The sequence below is a fragment of the Saccoglossus kowalevskii genome, chromosome 6, assembly GCF_978046115.1.
Source record: "Saccoglossus kowalevskii chromosome 6, keSacKowa6.1, whole genome shotgun sequence".
Lineage (NCBI taxonomy): Eukaryota > Metazoa > Hemichordata > Enteropneusta > Harrimaniidae > Saccoglossus > Saccoglossus kowalevskii.
Genome location: NC_140646.1, coordinates 25,981,852 through 25,997,435, shown reverse-complemented (window position 1 = coordinate 25,997,435; position 15,584 = coordinate 25,981,852). Strand labels below are relative to the sequence as shown.

The 15,584-nt window shown below is 36.1% G+C and overlaps 1 protein-coding gene across 5 annotated transcripts in view; it reads left to right on the top strand.

Annotated features, from left to right (window-relative positions):
• The window catches only part of LOC100377779 (genetic suppressor element 1-like), a 61,089-nt gene that overhangs the window by 32,367 nt on the left and 13,138 nt on the right, over window positions 1-15,584 (top strand). For 3 of the 5 annotated variants that reach the window (XM_085500265.1, XM_085500267.1, XM_085500268.1), the window contains 5 exons: window positions 7,790-8,005; window positions 8,997-9,187; window positions 11,343-11,500; window positions 12,814-13,005; window positions 14,450-14,659. In XM_085500265.1, the coding sequence (XP_085356391.1) occupies window positions 7,790-8,005; window positions 8,997-9,187; window positions 11,343-11,500; window positions 12,814-13,005; window positions 14,450-14,659 (967 nt within the window). Of the gene's footprint in view, window positions 1-3,995; window positions 4,302-7,789; window positions 8,006-8,996; window positions 9,188-11,342; window positions 11,501-12,813; window positions 13,006-14,449; window positions 14,660-15,584 lie in introns of those variants that run through there. The other 2 variants (XM_085500269.1, XM_085500266.1) reach the window with 2 other exon arrangements.

Below are 15,584 nucleotides of genomic sequence, written 5' to 3'. Positions count from 1 at the left end.
AAATTTACAATAACATTATTCTGTGAAATAAAAGTTAAATTTTTTTTAACTTCACAATTCATTCATCATTTCTCTTTCTCCTTGAGATTCTCATGGTCAACTCCATTATGGTCGTCCCCAAAATGGCCTCTTATTGCTAACCCCCACCGTCCTCCCAGTGGACATGCCAGTGATGCTATAAGCAGATTTCACTAGTAATGGAAGGTCAATTATAACCATAGCATGTCTTCATACCTTTGTAATTGGTAAAGCTGTGTTCTCAAATTGGATTGTCATCGGATGCTCTAATTGCATTTGCTTAAAGTGACAGGCAATCATTCCCAGAGTACAGGACATAAAAAAAAAAAAAATCATGAGGACAAAGGTAAAAAATAAAGTATAGTTTAATATGAGGCGAGTACCCAAGCATGTAAAATATGAAGGTAGATTAATATATATATGTTGCTATGACAACAGTTTCCATCCATGCTCAGTGATGCAGATGTGCATTTTAGTATCATTATAAAAAAATATTTATCATGCACAGCGTTATCAGAATTTCGTCTGTTATGCATGAATGCCAAATTACTCGCTTTTGAGTGTTTTCTGAATCAACATCACTGTCACGATACACAGGCGGAACGCACGTTATCATGACCCGGTCTCTCGCAATCTTCCGACCTATGACACCCAGCCACCTCAAATGTAATGAGTACTTAATAGATTTTCCTTAGCAACCCAATCTTTCATTGCGGGAGGTCACTGGCTCTGCCATCATACACATCAATTTCCTTCCAATAATGGGAAGCGTCATCAATAACAATGGCGGCTCGTGCATTATTCACAAGTGATGAGTATGAAAACTTAAATTGCTTTAAAATGAAATGCCGAGCCAGTTAGTATTGGTTGTTTGCGTACGTGCTTAATGTCGCTGTTTGTCTGAGGATTTTCCACACAATCCTGCCTTGCATTGTACTTTAATGCAAACATTGATATTTTCATTCAAACAAGTTTTTTTTTTTTTTTAAACAAAGCATTCAAGAGTTTGGGGAGTTCTGTGTATGGTGATAGAAAAAAAAAAGGTCATGGCTGGCCAGACGTGCGTTTCGTCACCAAACACCTGCTAGTATTGTTGACTCTGGATATGAAATCTTGACAGTGCACAGTAGCCGGTTGTATTTAAAAACATGCCACATGGCCTTGTTGCCAAGCAACACTGTGACACTCCTGAACTTTCACAAGATTGTGCCGCTGAAATAACATTGGTAGGCACACACGCACTGGCACTCGAATTAGTATTATCATCAGTCGTTTGTGAAGTTATCTCGTTATTCCATCAAGCAGATACCTAGTTTACTGACCTAGTGTAATGAATAGAGGAGGGGGGGGGGGGTTGTCCAATAATTAAACTCCAGTCTCCGTAAATTTGTAATTTTAATAATTGTATTGTATCGTATCAAATTTATTTTCATAATCTGAAAATTATTTTAATTCTTTTTGTAATTTATCAGGGAGCCCTCTAGTGTTGGCATTTCAAAGTTGCATTTTGGGATCATTCTGAACCTTTTCACCACCAGAATTTCCCACCCAAATTTTTCTTAATTTGTTTTTCACATTCTTCAATATTTCTGGAAATGAACCACAATTTTGGAGCCAACAAACAAAATTTGAGTCATTTTTCATTTTTTACTCGAAAAAATTTGGCTATTTTTGTCACAATCTTCTGAAGGAAAGTACAGACCATAAACAGGACTATTTTGTGAATTTGTGATGGAAAGAGGGAACTAGTGGTGAAAAGGTTATTTTAAGTGGGATTCTGAACTATTTTGAAATAATTGAACACTAAAAAAAGTTCCCAAGCATGAACAGGAATATGTATTGTATGAAAATCAATTACTGTAAAATACTTTATTTTAGCTGAAATGAATTTTTGCTGAAATGACAAATTGGCTGTTTTGTATAAAGTTTATTTTCACAAATTTATGACGAGTTGAATGTAAAACATAAAAAAAAAATGTATATTTCCACTGAATTTTATTTTTGCAGCAAAAAAAAAAGTACTTTACAGAAGTACGTATATCTTGCAATGCGTGTACATTTAGAAATTCAAATATTTCACGCAATAGTCCAAATTAGACCTCAATATAAAAGCAAAAGGAATGATAACAGAATGCAAATTTCCTGTTTCTTAGAGTATTGTCTACAGTTGACACATAACTACATTATTTTTTTTTATTATATATACTGATAACAAGCAGTAGTTCCCATGTTGGCAATTACATTTACAGTGCCTAATCTCTAGAGATTCCAAATGTACAGCATGAAAAAGTTGTCCAGCAAGCAACCCAGGGTACTGTTTCAAGTGTGATATTAGTTCATGTATTTTTCACCATTTGTTTGACCATGGTTTCACAAATAGTACTCACTAAGTACATACAAGGAGCCCTCATGAATGTGTTAGCTTTTGGGTGGGCGGAGGCCAATAGGTGATTTTCCGTACAATTGCGAGATCTCGTGAGATGCATGAAAGACGCGCGTTGAACGCCTGCTGTAAAAATCGAACGATTTGATTTTCAACTCGAATTTCTTTATTTCGTAGCTCACATCGACCGGCCGATCTTCGACAGAGGAATATTGCTTCCGAATACCCTCACTTAATCGAAATTGCCTATCATCAAATGTGTACAGCACATTATTAAGCATGGAAATGTCCCCCAAAATACTTTCCCGTTTGTCGAATCCCACGCGATGTTTGACGCCACTATGATGCTATGACCTTTGTTTGTCCTGTTTTTACGTTCGATTTCACGCATAACGCGTGATTCTCGCAGTGAACGGAAAATGGTCTAATCACACCTGAATGTACCAACCATTGATGATGTGTTCCCATTTTTAAAATAAAACCATCCTGCCAGAGGGGCTTTTCATTAAATATTTGTTGATAAAGTGGAACTGTAGAGAAAATAAACAACGAACAATTGTGTCATTTTTCACTGGATGGTGAATCGGCAAACATAAGGTTTATTTTAAGCACTTGTGTAAATTTCACATGAATTAGTAAATTGTGAAACAATGGACAATTACGATAAAACACACCATATATTGTTTGCAATGAGGATAAACTCCAGAGAAAAATTCAACATAATGATTAATCCTGAAAAATTGTGATTTATATAAAAATCAAGTGGCAACAGCTCATTGATGTAAGCTGTCTCTTGATTGGCCATTATTGATTTCCAGAATTTCACCCTCTGTTGAAAAAAGTCCAATTGTCACCTCCAACTGATGAGGGCATACTAAGTGTGAACTGGCAATTGAGTGGAACAAACAAAGGCACATTACATACCATGTGATCAGTGAAAACGACAAATGATTGTCTGAATAGGGTGGGCACACACCAACTTTTTCTCACTCAGAATTGATTATGAATTGTCCGTTTCTTGGATCGTGTGTTCGATTGTGGCTTTCTTCCCCAGCTGCATTTCAACATGTTTGATCTAATTTCAGTTAGTGTTCCTTGGTGTATTGATTATATCATCCCTGTCTCGTTAACAGGGTGTTTGTATACCCTGTGTTGGCACTCCGCCACCATCTGCCTGGACCTTTTGTTGGCATCAATAACTGAGGTCATAACATGACTTATAGTGGGTATTTCACTGTGGCAATGTACAGCTCCACCGTACTATTGAACCATTGTCAAGCTATGAATAGGGGCAGGTGCACTACTGTATACACTTCTAGCTAGTTTCTATCGGTGTTTATCCTACAGATCAGGGTAGTGTCACAATCTCCCAACCCCCACTCACCCTCAACATTTTTCATAGTTATTTTGGACTGTTCCTTTTTATTCAATTGTTATAGAGGGGGAACATGAATATATGATGGGTAATTTGACTGATTGTTAGCATACATATGTTTGCCCATCGTTATGCCTATTGATCCCCCCTATGGGTATAATGGAATCTCTGCCTGAGGCTGGCTAATAGGTGCGGGTTTGACCTGTCTTTTACATTGTATTGAGTTGAGTTTAAGGAAGTAAGGCTTACCTCACGGTGGACTGCTTTATTCTTAGTCTACTGTTGTGACTGTACCTGGGTATTGATTTTTCCTACACCTAAACCTGACTGGATCTCGGAATTAACATTGCAAGATGGCGTGTGAGAAATCCTGAAAGCTGCTTTACACTATAGTGTGCGATTTGTGAGGGCAAGCTTGGTAACCTGTTAGCCTTATTGTAGCACAGACAAAGGATTTTACATTCCAGTCCGGTATACTATCGGCTATGACCAGCACAAGGGAGGTGACCACTCGATTCAACAAAGGTAAACAGTCTGAATATTGTCTGAACATGGCAGCAGGTTTACATGCTGGAGCAGGTCGTATCCTACACTGTGTGTATTTCATTATGCAAAGTGGAAGATCCGATTCATTCATATCAATCGGGTGTTTTTCATTACTCGGTTACAATGTTTTCCAAACTACTGCCCTTCTACTATCACCACATACTACGTGTATTCTCATTGTTTGGTGCTAATAGTATACGTGGTCGCCGCCACCGCAGCACATGCCGTAAATAATTCATACGCATCTTTGTCGGGTGCCATCTAATCCACTAATGGAAAATTAAAAAAAACGACCATATGCATAATTTCTATGCCTCCTTTAAAAAACAACAATTCAATTCAATATTCTAAGCCAACCAGGTGGTGCCTTTTTTAGCAGAGTGTCTACTGTGATACGACCTAATAAATGGAAATAAATGATACTAAAAATAAGGTGATCTGCTGTGTAAATGAGCTTGTAATGTTTTCATGATTGTTAGTGTTTCAAACAGGTCAGAGTGCATGCTTCAGTGCAAATTGTTTTGTTTTTGGGCAGGGGGGGAGGTCGTCAATAAAACACAAAGAGATCTACTGAAGTTCTATTGCAGTAAACAGTAGCTGTGAATTGTGGATTAAAATAGCTCATATGCAATAATGTAGCCAAAGTGTGAAGAGACCCTGTTTGTCTTCACTTAAAAAGAAAAACCTATAGATAACCACAGCTGTTGAACTGTGTGGGCTATTGTGCTGTAACATGTGCCACTTAATACCCAGTAATGAGCTTGAAAAGGGTAGAGAAAATCTGGTTAATCTAATCGATGAATGGGTTAAATTGTACCATACTGCTAGGCTCTTTAAGCGTATACACTATTATGTTAGCATTTGTAGGGACTCCTCTATTTAGTGTTAATCCAAAATGGTGGAAAGAAGCATGTAAACACAGACTTGGTTGCGGGAGATCTTTATAATTTATAGTGTTTTCCTTCCATTGCCAGCATCATAATTTTATCTATTAGAAGTAAATTTTCCATTTCATTGACTAAAAATCATAATAATTAGTGTTTAATTGTAGATTATTTTTTCACACCATGAATATTTACGTTTGTTTATTTCTGACTGACTCGTTATGGTTTTAACCAGAATATGTATTTTCCATTCACCATATGTTGGATGGCATTGTAGTCGGTTAATTAAAACCCATTTTAATGAGGGTGGGTAACGTGAGTGAGCAGGATTTACATTTACACCCGCCAGCATATTTCCGTTGTACAACCACTAAAAAAGCTTTTGTTTTGAGCGCTTGCTTAGAAGGGTCATGCCAGTAGCCACAGACACTCTTGTTTGATTATATCGTACATGTATGCCGGCAAAAATATTTAAAAAAAAAAAAAACAGCACACAAAAAACAAATTAATTCGCATGTCACAAAGATTTATAACCTAATATACTGTATAGTGTATTTTGCATGCCATATTGCCGATGATGACCTGAGGTCGCCAATCCACTTCGATACCCGCAGTGTTCTGAACTGTGGCAATTTATTCTATACCCCCTTTCCACCTCCATACCTTTGTAAGTGGAATAAACCTGGTGTATGGTAATGAACAATTTGGGTGACACCATTGTTTTTAGAGGGTAGGTAGCTTATTTCAAATCCAACAGGTTGTATAAAAATTAGAGGTTACGGAATATAAAGCTATGACGACACACGAACAATTTATGCGTTGCTTAGGCGTCTGATGTGCGCTCGTGACATTTTATTTAATGAGATACTGGTCATAGTGATGACAAAACTGATACATGTTTTATTGTTTCGTGGTTGCTGTAACCGATTTTATTAGCCAAGCACTGTTATTTTAGTTTATGGAGCAGACTGTAAACAGGAAGATCCACTTCATGTTGGTTTGTTTTCTTAGTATTGAATTACCTGTAATGCTGGCTAGAATGTTTAGTTAAGAGTGCATACATACATTGGTTATTCACAGTAATTTCAGGTAGTATATGTAGATTTCTAGGGTCAGCTTGGAGTATGACACCAGACCAAATATGTACATCACCAAATGGTTACACGCCTATACACTGCTATTCAAAGTAATCGTTGGCAATCAGCTTGCCTGCTCGTTCCTAACCTAGTTATTTATTTTTACTGCTGACCCATGTAGTGTTATATAAAGCAAGTCACGCTGTTAGGTCAACCTTGCTGGCAGTAACAGACCAACTTGTAGCCACACTCAACGCTTGGCTGATCCCATACACAATGCGAGTAACTGAGAAGAAAACGAAAAAAACAAAACTGTCGCTTTTATTAGTGATCTGTTATTATTAATCTTGTCACTTCTGCAATGTTTCTTCCCAGGAATGGGTAGTGACGATAAACTTTTAGATTTTTTATTATCTAGATGCTTGACATCTTGGGAAGCAGTCGGGGGGTAATACATTTACAAGTACGTTTACCAAGATGATAGTTCACTTTAAGTGGAAATCATTAACATGGGAATTAAAAGTGAAGGGGGGTACAGGTGACTGGTTGAATGCGTGACCTCTAGTGTGAGGGTGTGTAATAGTGTCACAAAAGTAACTATAGCATTACTAATGCATTGTATACTCTCATTCATGTACAGTCAACTATGAAAGCGAACTCCCCTATAATGTAACATTAGAGTCTAGACTCTCAGTTGGAATTCAAAACATTTTGTTTAATCTTTGATTGCTGGACATTTTTTTTAATTTTATATATATAATGGTTGTGGGAAAAAAAAAATTGCTTCATTTAATCAGCAAGAGCAGAGAGACAATTACTTTGTATGTGAAGACATGCCGAGTCTCAGTAGTCAAATTGCTGAAACTTTAATAGCATTTACCTCTGGGGGTCACGACAGCTATCAACGCAGATCACCCGGGGTCACGCTTGTTCTTTATTTATAATGCCTACATCGTACATCATATTATCTACCGATTTGAAGCAATATCCAAGCTCTTTTGCTTTGCCGTCCTCATGATTGTTAAAGCGATGTCTCATTACTGTCAGTTTAACCGCAGCTTGTTCTTCGTGCTTGCCTCATTTGCATGATTTATTTTGATTGTGTAATCAAGTTGAAGCTTAGACGTTCAGTGGCAGATTGTTCGATGCAGTGATTTATACTTGGAAACCGATGTGTTAAGGAATGTTGGTCAATACATAGTGTGTTCGCATGATGGGTTTTCGGTCCCATTCACATGTAAATTCTTGTACTTTCCTCGCATATCCATGGTTTTGCTTGCCATGACACGGTATAACTTTATGCCAGCATTGATTCTGTTGGGATCACACTTCGTTTGATCTTATCACATTGTGGTCTAGCCTAATTTAAAGTTCTCAGTGTAGTATATCCTGCCCATGGTAATTCAGGTAATTTATGACTGTTCAGAAAATCCTTTGGTGTTAATGGATGTACCAGGTACATACATGTTTGCTTGTATTTATATATATTTTTTTCATTATATTGCAGGGGTATCCCATGGTGTTAAACCACCCCCCCTTACTATGGTATCATCCGGTGCTAATAAGCCAAATAGGACTACGGCAACTGTAACACCCTTCAGCAATTCTGCCAGCACTGTTACTGTGACAAGTGGAAATACGGCCAATGCAATGTCTGCTACACGGACTTCTAGCTTTGCAGCCGCACTGCGAAAATTGGCCAAGCAAGCAATTGACCCAATAGGTAGGAAAATTGTATAACATTAAATTTATTCCTGGGATGATCATCATTTTATAAATACCATCATTTGCAGAAATGAATTTAGATGGCAGCTGAATTGCTGTCAATTTTAGAGAAAATTCACAGCACTTGGAGAATATATTTATCATCGTGTAATTTTTAGAAATGTGCCAAACTCCGGTTTAGCTACATGTTTTTTTCGGTTCTAAAAATATGAAAAACCCCCAATTATAGCTATTTCAATTTTAGCTATTGCTGTGTAAATTGTTTCTATTCATTATTTATTTGTATTAGAATTTTAGAATCACAAAATGTGCTTTTTACTTTTCTCGTCCCACCCCTTTTCCGTGGATATTCCAGCTCAGTTACAAAAGAAAGAAAGAATAAAAAAGAAAAGAAAAGAATGGTGTCCTTGTGTACAATTCTCTTATCGTCAGTCAAGGGTCAAGCTGTTTACTCGCACCATTGAAATTCAGTCAACTGCGTTACAACATGATATGATTGAATTCGTGAAAATATTCCCTCCTTTTCTTGGCCCTTGCTTGAGTTGGGAAACCACACTAAATGTCATCACCTCTGATCCTGTCTTACTGCAAAGTGTCATTTAGTTGTAAAAGCGGGTACTGCGATTAAGTGTGAAAGCTGCAAACGAGTCGGTGAATGGATGAAGTAACAAGCACTTCTCGGGGGAAATAATATAAAAGACGCACATAAACCCTTACTGTGTGTTGTCAGAATGAGAATCAGATGGAGCATGAGCTGAAAGTACAATCACGTCAAAGGCCAGTCGACCTCTAGCGTGTCTCTGCGGAGTTAAACATGCGAAGGTCGTAACCCATGCTATAGAGCGCAGTACAAGAGATCTCCTTCGATTTTGTGTAGCGGTGTATTTGCATACCCAAACACGTATACCGGTACCTCTGACGTCTCTAAATAAGACAGTTAGGTTTGTCCGCTGCCAGTCCCTAACCACACACTCTATTTTTCACTACAGGCAAGGAAGAAGCCTCACCTGCAGTATCCCCAGCCAGTAGCAGCCACAGTGCTTCATCGACACCCGCAGCCCATGCAGCTGTCAATAAACCCGTTCAACCACCGCCTTTAGTTCTACCAACCAGTACTCCCCCTGTGGTGACCATAGCACCAACCCAAAATGCCAACTCGCATGGGTACGGAGAAAGAAGGGTAAGTGAAAATGAAAAACATTTGGTATTAGTTATTGTCAACAAGTTGTAAATATTTAAAATTAGAAATATTTTGATTGATTTTTCGTCTTAGTGTACTGGTACTGTAAAATCATTTATTTTCACTGGCATTTAATTTCACCTTTTTGATATTTTGAGCATATTAACAGGATTTTAAGTTCACAAATTTTCCATGGAAACAAATACCGATAATTATATTGGTTATATTATATGACGTGGATTTAATTTTGCTGATTCATTTATCAGCGAAAAGAGCGAAATTAAAACCTAGACTAAATAAGCATTTACAATATTTTATTGTATACATTATTTTTTGATGCATGTCCCAAATTGAAACAAATACTGCAAATACATCAATTATTTTTCAATGATTTTCAATTTTGCTATTTTCACTGATAAATCAAAAATAGAATAGAAACTCGTTGTTTCGCTAGCAAATTCTTAATCCTAAAATGCAGTGAATATGCACAAAATAGTGAATTAAATGTCAGTGAAAATAAATGGTTTTACAGATTTCTGTTTCATATTTCATGTATAATTTAATTTAATCTGTGTTATTATTATTTCTATACACATCCATCTCATTTATTGCAAGTTCACCTCACAAAAATATAGTAAGAAATGTCTACCTTAAAAAAATAAATATTTTATTAAATTGAATTTTAGAAGGAGTCTGCTTAGTCAACGGAAACATTGATTTATAGATACAACCCCTAGGGATCAATGGAAAGTCATCTACTCTTTATAAAAACATCTGTAATTGGTTTAAACCCCACTAACAGCCACCATGTGACTATTATCTACCAGTGAGAAGAGAGGTTGCATAGTACTCTTAGCTGATGACCCATGTAGTTTGATTTATATTGATATCACCTGACAAATTGATGAAATACCACTATAGGGGGAATTTAAGATGGCTTAATCTTGTCTCATCACCATATATTATTAGCTGATAGTGTTCTCCCCGATTGTCGTGCTGCATGATAATTATTGGGCTAATCAGACCTGAATGGGAGGAAATAATTGTTAACTGTATTGAGGTCTTTAAAGGTGTATTCCTGCCCCGTCGCTTCGTATTGTGACTTCGCTCTTCTTGAGGTGTGCTATAATTGAGTGGGAAGTGAAGTATGAAATCTGATCTGCAATTCTCGTTAAATTAAAGGAGAGTCTGTGAAAAACGTGGTCTGATTCTGTTATCCAATGGGGGTACATACAGTTCAGTGATCATGCAAAATCTGAATACATGAATTATGGATTTATATCTGCTATGATATGGCTGTATGTGGGGCTTGGTGTCGCTTATTTCATAATCAGACAGATCAAGTTCACACTGAAAGTGGTTGTTTATTATTCCACGAACAACCTTGTAAGTGAAATGAATCAATATAAAACGACAATGGATTCTGGCGGTTTGTTTTAATTTCAATGAGGTGGAAACATCAAGATGAATTTGACTAGAATGTTGTCTGAGGCTTTTTATTTCCTACTCCATAGTACTTGTTATAGTATACTAATTACTGAAATAGAATCTTGATGTTTTCCTGTCATTACCCCAAATTTCCATATGATTGCATTATTTTTCAGACTTGGATGAGTAATTCATTAAACAGATCATATAGTGACATCCAACTGTGTTCAGTTTCTCAAGCTAGTCACATGACCAGGCTTAATTTTTTATGGAAACCAATTCATAGCAGTACATTCACAGTCACATACAGCCACATAACTAATCTATAAAACCTATGATAATGCGGATATGTTAATTTTTGTGTAGCAATAACAGCTTTTTTTTCAAGGTCGACCATCATTTTCGGATTAGTATGAGCAGCTCTTTTAATTTGTGTGCTTAGACATTAAGTATTGAGGCAAATTTTCACAAAATTGGATGATGTCACGTAATAAAAACAAATTTCATTCCAATGTAGCATGATTCTGGCGTACACGCAGGGTGACCAATGGCAATGTATTATCTACGGTCATATTAATATGTGATTATCTGTGTAGGTAACTTTGTTGAAAAAAAAGCACATCAAAGCATTGATTAGTTGTTTGTAAAATTAAAAAAAAAAAAACGATGAGCCATTAGAGTGGAATTATATAATGTATAATCGTGTTGTGACTAATATCTCTTTCAGGAAGAAGAACATCAAGAGAGATCTAGTTCGGAGAGGCATATTGGAAGAAGATCACCAGATATTCACATAAAGCAGGAAATGGCACCGAGCTTGCCAGCTTCGTTATCTATTACAAACACAGTGGCGTCGAATTTAGCAATTCCCTACAGGTATAATATGTATGTATTACTTTGCATTGAGGTCCTTGTCGGCATCTGTGCTATTGAAAATTTCAATCTCCTAAACCTGAACGAAGAATGTAGAAGCGTAACACAGAAATTGGAAGAACTTTGACATTTTGGAAATGTTTACGGTTTTATTTTTAGGCAAGATTGTGTTTTTTATGTAGTTGCCGGTGAGGGTGTCAAATTTTATTGTCAATAAGCATTTCTTTATATTTCATGTTTTTATTATAATTACACGGTAAATGCTGATTTAATTCTATTTCCTTCCGTGATTTGATTTAAAATCACTCATTGTTTACTTAACAATACATTGTTTCTACCGATATATGGGATTTCTACTGTCAATGTGTACATTTGTGTTCATTTTACCAATATATGGGATTTCTACTGTCAATGTATACATTTGTGCTCATTTGCATAATAACAATTTTTCTACTGCGGGTAAAGGGTGTGGTAAGGTATTTTCAACCAACTCCCAAAGCTAAGCCATCTGTGGTATTGAATTTTGAATTCTAATAATTTTCATATGATACATTTTTATGAAATAATGTGTTTTTTAGTGTGGGCCTAAATTTCCGTTGAATTTTAATTTATAATCTTGAAATCAAATGATTTTTTTTACATGCTGATATTATATACCTCCTTCAACAGTGTATTAACCTGTTATACGAGTTGCATTCAGAATATCCTCTACTATTTGTAACATTATCTATAACACTTAATACCTTAAAATGTAATAGCCGAGATGAATCGACCAATATGGCATAGAAATTAGTAATAGGGAATCGTAACCGTGACGCGAATCCATAATCAGTGTAATAACTCATTATTTCAATTTCAAGATGAGATTAATGTGGTTTTTAAAATAATGTTCTGGAACAGGAGGCGTTTTTTTCATTATGGCTTAAGTATCATGTAATATTAATGCATGTGAGGTCGTTTGGGGTGGAGTTGGTCAAATTATGATATATCGATATGCCAAGCTGCTACACATTGTTTGTCTTTCATTGTACAATTATTTTATCTGCGAATACAGAATTATCTATGTCAGATTTGTGTTTAGTTATGATATATGCAAACATAAAATTTGTTTGGTGGATTATAATCGAGAAAACGTGTTGAATGTGTATGAAGTGTTGACATGATTTCAGAAGCCCCGGAATCTGAATATTGATATAACTGGAGGGTAATGCAGAGAATATTAACTATTAGAGATACGATTTTTGTCTGTGTTCGGAACCATATGTCACTATACAAGCATTTTTTTTCTCGCCTACTAATGGTTTTTATTCTTGATGTCTTTCTAGACCTGTCCCTCATCACGCAAGGAAGGAGGAGATGTCCCCGCTGTCAGCACCCAGAGGATTTCAGCCCTACCGGCATGGAGAGGAGGTGCGGCAGCCTCATCATTTGTCTTTTGACTTGAATCATCCTGGCGGGTTCCAGTACCCTCCGACATATCTTCCTCATCAACCCCCATTCCAGTACCCCCCATTTAGGTGAGTAGGTTGTTCAAGCTTTGCTGGACCTCATGCATTTTATTTTATTTTTACCCTCCCCTCCTGGATTCACCTGAAAGAAATATGTGATGCTCCAGCCAGGATTCGTTATTAATCAGTTTTGTGAAAGACATAAAAGGATACCTAACCTTTAATTTGTTAATCTTCTATTGTTGATCTTAGAATAACAAAAAATGCTGTGTGTATCGATATTGGAAAATAAATTGTCAAGAAATCACCTAATTCACTGTGTCTCTTCTAGACCTGAGGACATCTGTGAAAAATAGTCAAATTTTTCCTTACTCCTTGTGGCTTGCAAGCTTTCTTTTTACAACCAGTGAATCGTGTATGTGTGTCAACTTGCATGTCGTCTCGTCTTTGTTGGGGTCACTACTATCCACTGTTTGACTGTCTGTTTGCGTTCTGGTAATTCTTTAAACAAATAAAAATGAATAATTGATCGTCAGTTTCAGATACAAATATGTTTATTTTACCATTTCACGTATTTGGATAATGATCTGTCTACTGTGTTCGTGTGTTTAACAATATTCAAATACAGTCATCAGTCAGCCATGTTTAATTTACCATCTTATTGAATTACAGTGTGTATTATTAAGTAATCTGCAATATATAGCTTGTATAATTATTTCATTATATTTTCATAAAATTTCTAACGTTATATTTTATTTTTGAGTTATATTCACTCCAGAAACATTACCCTCTGTGCTCATTGAATTTCCCTTTTTTTTCACACTCATCAAACCTTGTCAGCCAATTTAATTTAATTTAGTCTTCAATAACACATGTTATCTAAATGTTACTAATTGCCTGCAAAAGCATGTTTTTTTTTCATTATTTTTTTTTTTAAATACCAGTAGATGGAATTTTCAATTTGTTATTAATTTTTGTTCTGTTTTGTATATACAGTCAAACCTGTGTATAACGATTTTTTTTTTGTAGATCTATAGCTCAAACATTTGACATGACCAGAGAGATAAAATGCTACTGTTGTAACTAACCACATTTATTTGAGTTGATCCTCAAAATCAAAATAAATAAGTTTGACTTAAAGAAATTAAAAATTTGTTTTATGCTACTGTATTTTTTTAACCGTTTTGTTAGACTAATTGAAAGACCCTGGGGAAGATAAGCTTAAATCTTGATGTTTACCAGGTTACCCTCATAAAATAAGATTCAGTAAATAAATAATAAATAAAAAAAATAATTTTATAAATGGAATGCAAATTATTATTCAGATTCTTAATTACAAAGCTGAATCTGCAAATAATATTGCTGAAAGGGTGGTCACATCAGACGCATGTTTAACTGTACTTGTTGCTATTTTTTGTCATTTGTCTTAGCTCAAAATATTAATAATATTCATAAAAATTTTAAGCTATAATCATGATTAGTTATCAAGTTTTTCTTCTTCTCCTTTTTTAAGGTTGGAGGATCACTATGATCGTTATGGCATTCCTGGACTTCGACCACCATTCCTACATTTACACCATCCTGGACAGATGCTCCCACAGCATCACCCAGCGATGCCATTCCAGTATCCGGGAGTAAGATATCCACATGACTTGGGACTGGCACATACCTCACCCGGTGGCCGACCCCAAATGGTTCCATCTCCACTGTTAGCAATTGATAGGTAAGTCGCATTACTATGTCAATGATACAACTAAGGGATTAGCAACTTTCCCTTTAAATGTATCAACCCCTATAGCATGCTTATTAAAGCGGGAGGGTCGTCACTTGCGTATGCATGGGAATTGAGTTCCAGCCAACGATAACAACGCGCACAGAAAACACAAAGGCTCATAGGTAAACAATGACACGCTATGCCCATCTACGCATGCGCAGGTGACGACTCCCTTGCTTTAATATTCCAGAAGTGAGGCACGTTCATTCAAGTCTGCAATACATGAAAGTCGTAAATCTCCTGAAGGTCAAATTGATTCAAGCTGGAAAAGTGTTAACATGTTGCAGAAGGAATCAATTTATGTTCAATTAACCCACACGCATTTCTAATGGAGCCCTCATTACGTACACGTCTCATTTACACGAGACCCATGCTTCTAATTTTTCTGTTGATTTGAAAGTACACTCTCATCCTTTAATACCACGTGGCATTCAGGCGTGACAACGCTGTAATCCACGCTTGAAATGGCAGTGATGCAGGGTAACCCTTGAAAACCTATTAGCTAAATTATACCCCCCCTCCCTCTACAAAATAATCAACTTTATAACATGAAGAATAAAATATTTACAGCCGCTCTGTTCAATAAAGCGCTTTTATACTGTCGTTTAAACGTTTTTTTTTACACAACTGAAAACATCCTATCATTGTATTAATCTTTCCAAATTTAATTAATTATTTATTAAAAATTGTGAGTGGGTGGGTGGTGTGACATAAAATGTGGAGATAATTTTAAAACATATATGTGTGACAGTGACTCAGACGACTGATTTCCTAATATTCTTGACAATGTCGCCAAACCTGTCTTGACGTCGTTAAATTGTAATTATCTCATTAGTAGAGGAGACATTCATTTAATTTGGGTTATTATCTTTTA